Below are 10839 nucleotides of genomic sequence, written 5' to 3' on the forward strand. Positions count from 1 at the left end.
TGTAGAGTCAGAGTGTTTGAGGGGTGATGCAGAAGATGTTTGTGTTCTGTGTTTTATCAAATAAGCATCAATTTACTTTCTTTTCCTCTTTCTTTTCCAGAGTACACTATCATGTCAGAGTCTCTGGATCGCTGTTTCAGCCGGGCTTTACTAAAACACTTTCCATCAGAGGACGGTGACACAGATGAGGAATTCCACATCAGCAGAGAAGACAAGGAGCGCAAGGACAAAAAGCGAAACCGTGGTAGTAAAAGCTCTGGACCCGAGAGTCTGATTAAAGCCACTGAGCTAGTCCAACGCAAGAGAAACTCCCAGGGTGGCAAAGGCAGCCAACTTTTAGAGGAAGATGACATCAGGCCAAGCCAACCACCTCTGCCCCCTCACTGGGCCCACCGCCCCCCGCATCACCACAGCCTTCATCCAGGTCGGCAACAAGTCCACGGGGGAGACATCAGGGGCATGTACCACCCAGGGCAGCAGGTATCCACACCATAACTTTGATTTTAACGTATGCTCCTAATTCGTCTTTTGCCACTTTCATTATTTGAACAACTTGTTCTTACTTTACCTTTTTCTTTTGCTTCCTGGCAAAAATGCTGGCAAAAAACTAAAACTGTGAACCCTCTCTTATATCTGTTACTAGATCCATCGTCCCCCCGGCCCCCCTGGTCCTCATGGTCCTCATGGTCCTCATGGTCCTCATGGTCCTTACATGTATGCCCAAAGGATGGCCATGGATCCCCGCTTTGCTTACCAGGGTCACATACCCAGACATGGCGAACCTGGTTTCAACCGCTTGCCTCACGATTTCAACATGCAGGTATGCAGATACATCTCTCCTTAAATGAAATGATTGCTGTCAGACGTCTCTAGATAAATAAACACTTTCTAGTGCCATCCAGCTGATAATGATTGAGCTATAGGATTTCTGTAGAGCTCAAATATTGCAAACGCACAAGAACTCTTAAAATCCACATTTAGTAAAGTTTTTAAATGAATGTATTCATCATGGTGTCAGAGTGAGTAAAAACAATTTAACACTACACTATGTTCTCTGTGTTTTGGGAGGTATTTTTCCTGCTTTGCCAGCCACAGCCCTGATTTCTCTACAGCAGAGCCCCCTTATTTTACTGTCTTTTTTTGGATACCAATTAACAGATATGCTGTTCGAAAACACTCACTGTTTTCTTTTTTTCTTTTTAGCATCGTATGGCTGAAGGACATCCCATGGGTCCACGCTATCCAATGGGCCCAGAGCACAACCATCAGCATCCCCAACACCCGCAGCAGCACCCATACATGGGTCCGACTCATGGCCCGTCCCTGGGCCCACGTCCTGTAGCCCTCCAGTCTGGACCTCCTCCTGAAGCCAGCATGTACCCATCCCACCACCGTCCAGAGGGCCACAACATGCACACTGTGGGCAACAGATTCCCAGGGCCAGAAGGACCTCCTCAGCACAACTTCCCAGGCATGAGGCCTCCTGGTATGGGACTATCCAACATGTGGACTGGTATGAATCACCAGGAGAGACCCAATGGGATGCGTATGCAAGATCCCAACATGGTGAACCAGCGGAACTTTAGTTATGGTGGAGTTCCCCCTCCAGTGGGGCATAAACCATGGCTGGAAGCTGCTGGATACCCCCACCCACCTCCAAACGCCCAGTATCAAATCCCTGCAGCGGTCAGCTCCACAGGGCCCACATCCTCTCGTCCCCCTGTCCCCCACACAGACTCCTCTGGCAGGACAGGCTTGGCCTCCATGCTGGAAAGCCCAGAGATGCTGGCCCTGCAGCAGCTGTCAGCCTCTTCTAGACCCCCTGCTAGCGCCCCTCATCAGCACATGAGCAACTTTCAGCAGCCCGGGCCCCCATCAGGAATTGGCAGCATCCCAGCTCAGCCCCCTCAGCAGCCTCCCCCTGCCCCTGAGGTTCAGCTGCTGCGTCCTGCTGGAGACAATGGGCCAGACAGGCAGCCTTCTCCACAGACAGACCAGCAGCCCAAAGGTAGAGCTGACCTTCTCTCTCAGTGTTTCCACAGCCGTCTGTGTTCTGCATGAAGAAACCTGCACAGTCTAACCTTTCTCTATCTATACAAACGTTCTTTATAGACTGTGAAGTGTTTAAATCAGTACAGCCCCCACCCTCGCCTGTCCTCTGTGACGAGTGCTTTTTCCAATTTGATTTTAATTATTTTTCACAGTAAGTGGCAAATTGAATATTCATTAGTTTAGTGAAATGTCTTGCTGGTGGCTAAAGGGAACAGAAGAGATGGCATGTCATCAGTCAAGCTTCACTAGCAGGCTGACAAATAAGTGAAATCAAACATGGACTATGTTTTATTATGATGACTTGTTTGGATAAATAGTCGTGATATTACGGATAACTAATCCCACCGTTCGGATCAGATCATAGATTTTCATCACAGATCTGATTAGGTTTTTTTTTCTGGATCAACAAAAATAAGAAAGACATTTAAAACATAACTTTTCTTCTCCTCAGCTGGACATGACTCAAACTGAGCATTTTAACTTCCCTGCAAATCAAAATGCTTCTCCGTGGATCTAATTGAAATAATTTTTCAATCCTCGTATTTTATTCACAGAAGGCTCCAAAATTAATAATAATAGAAGCAGATGAACCTCAACTCATTTTGTACACATAAGCATTTTAGATCACGGTCATTTTGTGTAAATTTACATGCAGTGTGAAGATAAAGAGCGCTAGCATTAGCATGCTAGCACAACAATGCAGCTTGAGTTGTTTTGGTTTCATGCTGGTGCTCAAGGGCGACATTTGCTGGATCAAAAAATCGCATATTCTTCCTTTAAAATCAGGGAACAACGAACTGAAATATAAAAACAACTTTATTACAACCTACACTAGGGCTGGGCGATATGACCTTGAATTAACATCCCGATTAATGAAACATTTTACCTCTATAACGATTAATTAATGATTATTTCCTTTTTGTTTTTTGCCCTCACAAGTTCACTGATGAGGTCTCTACTGTAAATATGCTCAACTATTAAAGCTGAGATATGTTTTCTAATGACAGAGTTCATATCTGATGAACTATTTTGTGGTTATTTATTGAATATTTCAAACTGAAATAAAAGAATGGCTTGACATGAAAACAACACATGTTGGTTTTAAAGTAGAAATGAACTTCTCTGAAACAGTAGAAAATAAATAACTTGCATTTCTTGCAAACAGTTTTTCTGCAGTGTTTACATTTGACTTCTTTTTGTTCGGTGTCATCTTCCCTAAAGACAAAATGTGTCCAAATGACTGTACTGAAAATAATCAAAATAATCAGCATGGGCAAGATTACGCCGGTAAGATGTTCTGAATGTGGGTTTTGATTAATTTTTGATTAATTGCCCAGCCCTAGCCTACACCATGTTTATAAATTGTCATCGATCTGCAGATCATGTACAGCCGAACTGTGGAGGGTGATCCAAACAGATCAAGCATGATCCGTATCAGCTGTTTTCATTTTGTTGTTGTATTGAATAGAAATCTTACTTTCTTATTTCACTTCTTCCTAACGCTAAATATTCTTTCATTGTCAACAGAATCCACATCAGGGAACACCGTGGCTGCAAACAACATTTCAGATGAAGTTTCAACACAAAACACTGTTTCAGTTTACCAAGAGCACTCGTCAATCCAAAGCCCCACAGGACACAGCTCTGGGCCACCAGAGGGCACGCAGAGCTTCCCAGACCCTAAATCAGGCAGATCCCTGCAGAATCCATCTGGACCGCGGCTCCCACAGAGTTCAACAGAGAGCCACGGGCACAACAGAACCGCTCAGACACAATCTGCTAGCCATGGTCCCTCTCAACAAGTTTGTGCCAATAATGTTTCATCCCATATCAACGGAAGGGACAACAGCTCCACTTCACCCACCCATCCTGAGCGCAGTCCACAGGTAACAGCGCCCAAAACCACACTCCCTCAACAGAACGCACCGTTGCTGCAGGCTTCAGCATCTCAGACTTCAACTCAGCAAGGGACAGAGAACAATCTGCAGAATAAATGTCAGCAGAGCGACCACCAGCCGAGCCCCTCTCCTCACTACCTCCCTCAGAGCTCCCCCCAGCAGATAATCCAAAACACACAGCAACACAGTTCTCTGCCACCTCCCCAAATCACGTCTCAACAATGTCCTGCACAAACCAACCCCATGCACGGCATGCCTCAGAGTGCCACACAAGGAGCCCAGCCTGGACCCCCTCAGCCTGCGCCTCTCACCTCCTTACCACCCAGTCATCCCACCCCACTTTTACCCTCCCAGCCCTCCCCTGCAGAGCATGGAGATCAAAGACCTAGTGAGCCTACGAGTAGACCAGACACGGGAGCCACGACCATTCCCCCTCAGCACACTGTGATGAAATCTGGAACTCTGAATGGTGTTTATAAACAGCAGGCTTTCAGCCCCAATCACCATCAAACCTCACAGCTGGGCGGTAACTCAGGTCTTCAGGTTCAGAGAGGACCGGCACTTGCCCACAATCAAGCTGTGCCCCCTCACCCCCAAGGCCAGGCAAATGGAGCCATGGGTCCTTACGGCATGGGGAACCCTCAACATCCAAACTACAGCCAGACGAACATGAGCAGGCCCATGCCTCCGTCTGCCCGCCACCCTCATCACAATGAGGCCATGAACCCCCTACACAATCCTGCCCACCACCCGAACTACCACCAGCAGGGAGGGCTGGCCTACTCTTACCACATCCCAGGCCAACAGCACCCACAGCCCCACCCCAACATGTACCCCCCTCACCATTACCAACAGCAGCACTACTACCCCCACCCACATCCCCAAGCGCAGGCCAACAATAGAGGGAGCTTTCCTCCCGAGGAGTGGCAACGCGCACATTATCAGCCTCACCACACGGTGCCGCCAAACACCTACATACCCACTACCGCTGCCAGAGGAAATGGTCATTTAAAGGAGAGCAGTGTGTCTCCACTGGGCTCTGAGGGCTCCAGTGGTGCTTCTTTGATTTCCCCCTGTCCTGTGCCTGAAGGGCTGCACCATGGCTTCTCAGAGGAAGGGAGGCGTGCAGGGGGAGGCAGCCCAGCAGGTCAGCCTCACACCGAGGGCTCAGAGCGATCTGAAAGCCCGAAAGAACTCCTGGACCTCGACAGCCATAATGCTGCCGCTCGCCGTCGAAGCACCCAGCCCCCCCATCATCACCACCACCCTCCCGCCTCAGCTGCACACATGGTGTCCGGCTACATGTACGACCCTCGCGCCGTGCACCCCGGGATGCAGCAAGGTGGCGTTCCTCCACCTCATATGATGTCTCAAGCTCGAGGAAACGCCAACGGAGCCCCTTACCCTGGCCAGCCGTACCCAGATCAAGGACGATATGCCTCCCAAAGACCACACCCACACCTGATGGAGGCTCTGCAGCGGCCCCAGCAGCTGCCCTACTCGCCGGGTCAGACACGCATGGCCATGTACAGACACCCGCGTCCTGTGGGGCACTTCCAGGGCATGATGATGCAGCAGAGAGGACTCGCACCAGAACACTTCCTACACCCAGGGTACGTGTTAAAAACAAGAAATTACCTAATATCTGATGCCTAGGACTTTTATTTTTGTTGCCATGGAATCGATATCATTTGATTTTTTTTTTTTTACTATTATCATATTGAAGTGTACATTTTTTGTATTTTTACAACTCTACACAGCAGTTTAAAGAGCTTAGAATAAAAATCTCTCTGTATCTGTAGTTTCATGTCTGAGTCAAAACAGTCATCAGTTAGAAGTTAAAGGGATACTTCACCCGTTGAAACATGAATCTGTATTGACATTGGGTCATATGTAGTAGAAATGTTAAATACATTTTGAAGTTGGTGCCTTCTTGGCCGTGAAAAGGCAGAAAGTGTATTTTTGGCTCATGTGGATGAAAGGCACCAAATCCCAGAATGCACAGCACTGCAGGCCACTCCCACTAAGGTCCTCTTCAGAATCAGAAATACTTTATTAATCCCAGAGGGAAATTCGATCGTTACAGTTTCTCCAAAATATACAATATAGCAGTAGAAATATAGTCATAAAAACATTTACTGACATATTTACTTCAACACATTAGACCATTTCCTCAACTGATTCAGAGATTTCTTCCAGAATTAATCTTGGAAATTCCTGGCAGCCAGTCTGGACAGGCAGGTCTGGTGTCGCGCCGGCCCTGGAGGCTAGCGGCGGCTAGTGGCCGCAGCAGCCAAAACACAAGACTGGCCTGTCAGCAGCAGCCATCTCGCCGCTATATTTATATTTTTTCGCCATTATCAGCTTTCTCCATAGAGCCTGTTAGCATAGCTTCCAAGCAATATGGCAGACGTTAAGATTCGATTCTGGGCGTGAGTTCCCACCCACTGATCTGTGATTGGTCTGTAGCTTCAGTGGTCGAAAATATGAGGAACTAGCGTTGTAGTTTCACCCCGCTAACCACAACAGCTTCCAGTGACTCAAAAAATCGTCATTTTGCGTCACTGGAAGCTCCTTTTCAGACTTACAAATACAAAGATTTCCCATTTGGGGGAAAATGAGGGCGGGATGCACGACCATTCAAAAAACTACCAAGTTTCTAATGATACAAAGCTTAATGCAAATGGGTGAAGTATCCCTTTAACTTTGGTTTGCAGTTACCTTCTAACAAAACTCAAAAAGAAGCACAATGTTGATCAATAAGACAAACTTTGTGCACTTCTTTGTCTCTAACAGCGTCTCAAAAAAGTGTGAGCAACAGACATCCTGTGATTTAAAAAAATATATTTTTGCCTCAAAACTTGTGAAGTTCTGATCTGAATTATCCTCTATCATATCAGGCTTTCAGAGTGTTTCAGAGTTCATGTGTGAATGTAAGCAGCCGAATTTTTCACTCCAACTTTTCGCAGCAAGTCAGAGTGAGATGATGTGAGAACGCTGCAGCTCAAGCATAGAGTATATAAATGCGACTGCTATGATGTCCGTGCACGTAATTAAACGGCTGCATTATGTTTTCTCAAGTCGGAATACAATAACAGGAGAATGCTGCTGGCTCAACTGTGGCTCGCCTCGTCTTTTAGTGTTATGGAGAAACAACATTCATTGTTTTGTAACTCTGTGTTCACAGGCAACAGATGATGGCTGCTCCAGGCGGCCCGAGCGGTAAACAAGGAGTGTGACCACAACCATATCAGTGTGAGTAAAGTATGTGGATCTTCTGGATTTATCTGACCTGAAGTTGTGACAGTGTTTCCCCACACATAGAACGTATCACCCCGGTTTACAGCCAACTATTTTTTGCCAGCAAAGATTGATACACTAGTGAATGATTTTCCCTCGCTCTCTACCCCTCGCGTTGGTCATGCGAGAAGCGTTGGTTTGAGAGAGAGATGTCGTCTATGACATTCCTCTTTAGATGCAAATATCGAGGTGTTAAAAATGAGACCTCTGGTGCATCGGCAGAGTAGTGGTTAGTGAACGGTGGCTAAAGTCCTCATAGCAGGCAGAGTGATTCAAATCTGACCTGTGGCTCCTTTCCTGCATGTCATTCCCCACTCTCTCTCTCTCTCTCTCCCTGATATAAAACTCTATCCACTGTCCTTTCTCTACAATGAAAGGCTCAAAAAATAGAATCTAATGCCCTTGTTTTAATTGTCCTGTGTGGCTGATTGCTGCAGGTAGCGATTCTGCACTCTCAGAGTTTTGCGACGTCATTCAAACAACAATCCTTCCTACACAAGGCTCATCTGTTGTGATAACAGGATCACTAGTGACACTTTTTAAAACCTGCGTTCATGTCCTCCACATCTCTGCTCCGCTTCTGGCCTTTGAACTATATATCATTTCACAGCTTTCAGCGATTTCTCGTTTCCTCACCATCTCTAAAAATAAACTTAAATATGGTGATGCATTTCATTTTTCTTCTCAGATTGAACCAGAAACACAGAAGTGAAACCTTCCTACTGTCAAGACACATCTGTTAATGCTATAATATAATAATATATTGTTCTTCTTCTTTCAGGCACGTTATTTAAGGACAAAGCAGATGGCAAAAAGGAAGAACAGAGACTATAGAGGAGAAGAGAATCTTAACTCCATAGACGTCTCTAAATGATTTTCTTACACTGGACAAAAACCTTTTGAGTCTGTTTTACCCGCCACTGGACTTGAAGAGTGAAACAGCAGCAGGTGTCACCCAGATGATGATAGAACATGTTATTGAGCACAACAGCTCTGCACAGGGTCACTCATGAAGCAGCTCTGTGGATGTGGGCGGGATCCTCTGACTCTATCGAGGACAATTCGCTCTTGTTGTCGCTTTCAAATTTGAGCGTTTGAACTTTGACCGTCCTGCAGAAGGGCAGATTTTTTTAACCACTAGGCAAACCTGCCAAACTAAAAGGGACACTGCCTTCAAGAACACTGGACAGCCGTCTTCCTCTTTGAGCCGTTCAAATGTGAACGGAGCTGCAGACAGAGCGAGGCGGAATGTGACCGAGACTGTTTGTTTTAATGCTGTTTTCTGTGTCACCCATATCTTAAATCTCAGGGTTAGAAAAGGAGGTACTATGAGACTGTCACCTATCCAAGTCAACTCACAGACCCCCTTACGATTGCCTTGGTTTCCTTTGTGAATGTACGAGTGAATGTGTGGACGATGAGGAGTGTGCAGCAGAAAAAACTGCATGCATAAAGCGTTGTGAAAAAGGCCCAGCCACTGTCCGTATCCAGCCCAACTCTGAAATGTTTCTAACACAGTATATGCATCTTTCAAAGCTGCCTTCTTTTGTTAAGAATGTCTTTAGGTAACAGAAAGGGAGCAGCCAAGATGGTGCGGTTAGAATCCAGCTGTACCTAACTCTCTGTTATGCACTACGGAGCTTTTTAATCTAGACATCCTGAAATTGAGTGGCCTTGGATCGTCAACCACATATATGTATCAAAATATATCTTTACCTCTTGTTCCAGATGAGGGATTTCTACAATTATCATAGCTGGTTTATGTACAAACACAAAAACAAAAACAAACCCCCATGTTGTTTTTTCTTAATGTGAGATTGGTTGCATTCCACCTCTGAAGTTCTGAAGTAGCTCTTTGTTCATCCTGATCTTTGCTTCATTGAGAGCTTCCTCTTCCCCATCTCAAAACGAATCGTTTCCTCAGGGTGTACAGTTTCTATATACGGGTATTTTTCTGCATGATTTAAAGACGGAGAAGCGTAAGGAAAGAGTGGCACATCAATCCAGCTCATGTGAAGAACATGTTAGGAGACATCATGTGACTTTTTACTCTCCTTAAAGTTGAGTCAAAGTGAGATGGATTCACTCTGGGGTTTTTCTACATTCCTGATGTTGCTGTTGGTAAAGACTGTCACAATCTACCTCATCCAACCGCTCAGTGGCATCTGCAGACTCCACACATTGTAAAACCAGTGGAAGATTTTCGAGCCACTTGTTGTTTGTACGCTCACAGAAGCGATGGTGAAATGGCCTTACGATCCCTCGCCGTGTTGGGAGGGGGAACATCCTGCCAGCTGTGTCCACAAGACGCTGACGCGATAATCCAGCTGTCCGTTTGATTTTTAGCTCCAGGTGTTCTGTAACAAAGCAATCCTTGAAAGTGTACACTATCCTTTAATAGACAGCACTTTCATTAGTCAGTTTTCTGATGTCGTCTTTTCATGTGTGATGGAGGATTTTACATCACATGTCTGAGATGAGGCTCTGAAAGTGGGTCTCTTTAGTTGTACAGATTGCATGACTTCCTGCCTGCAGATGAAGTAGGCAGCATTTCAGTGTCTTTGGGCCTGGAATAGACTGCTTAGAGTTTGGAGGATGGTTTTTGTAGCTGTAGGTATCGGACATTTTAAGGAAACAAACTAGGAAGTTTATAAAAACAGGAGAGTGCTCGATGCTGAGACTCTCTATTTTATTCAAATAGAGAACCGTCTCATTATTTAGTGTCGTGTAGGGCCATTGTGGAGGTAGCGTGTTCACTTGTGCTGTCTACGTTATGAAGTACACAGTCGATTTTAAAATCCTGCCAGGCTGTGCAAGTGTGTGTTCATGTGTGTGTGTTTCTGGTGTGTGTGTGTGTGTGTGTGTGTGTGTGTGTAGACTCTGCATCAGACGATGAGAAAGTGTGCATTCACCTCTCACTTTTTTCCCCTGCTGTCATCTCTCTGCACTAGTGAAAACATTTAGACGTGATGAAATGTGAATCATATTTATTTGCTCTTTGAATAATTTTTGTACATTTTTTGAACTTGTTTTTAATATAAATGTGGTGTATGTTTCTTTTTGGGGGGCGGGGGGGCAGTTGTCTTTTACCTCAGTAGCATGGCAGCATTGAAAAGAAGATCTGTACTTTTCATTTTTAAGTGACGTTTACAAGTTCTTATCTGACTGACATAGATTATTTTGGAAATGGAGTGGAGTATTTTCTATACTGTACATTTCTTAGAAATAAAAAAACTTTTCTCAAACAAAGAGTCTGAGATTATTCACGCTTTTCATCATTACTGTCACCTAAAAAAAACATTTTCCTCCTTTTCTGCAGTCTTTATTTGCCATCCAGTATTAAAGGTCCAATCAGTACGATGTGTGTTCAGTTCAATTATAAAATGACCAGACATTAAGGTGAGTATCATGACCACTGTTACAGGACAGCAACATATTTAGCCTATGAATGTATAAGCCTCAAATAGATGCTTATGAAATCAGCATCTTTTTTTATGAGCCTAGTACCTCAGTCTGTAGGGACTTGGGTCAGGAACCAGAGGGTCGCCGGATAAAGTCCCAGTGTGGATCAAGTCCCAGTGCGGACCAA

The 10839-nt window shown here is 45.3% G+C and overlaps 1 protein-coding gene across 2 annotated transcripts in view; it reads left to right on the top strand.

Annotated features, from left to right (window-relative positions):
• cecr2 (CECR2 histone acetyl-lysine reader) overlaps nt 1-10499 on the top strand; it is a 49985-nt gene extending 39486 nt beyond the window's left edge. The window contains exons 14-19 of one of the 2 annotated variants that reach the window (XM_029278438.2): nt 101-480; nt 644-820; nt 1204-2008; nt 3580-5563; nt 7138-7214; nt 8032-10499. In XM_029278438.2, the coding sequence (XP_029134271.2) occupies nt 101-480; nt 644-820; nt 1204-2008; nt 3580-5563; nt 7138-7189 (3398 nt within the window). In that variant the 3' untranslated portion in view covers nt 7190-7214; nt 8032-10499. The remainder of the gene's footprint in view (nt 1-100; nt 481-643; nt 821-1203; nt 2009-3579; nt 5564-7137; nt 7215-8031) is intronic. The other variant, XM_020639784.3, reaches the window with a different exon arrangement.
• Nucleotides 10500-10839: the final 340 nt, after the last annotated feature.

This window comes from Labrus bergylta, chromosome 7, assembly GCF_963930695.1.
Source record: "Labrus bergylta chromosome 7, fLabBer1.1, whole genome shotgun sequence".
NCBI lineage: Eukaryota > Metazoa > Chordata > Actinopteri > Labriformes > Labridae > Labrus > Labrus bergylta.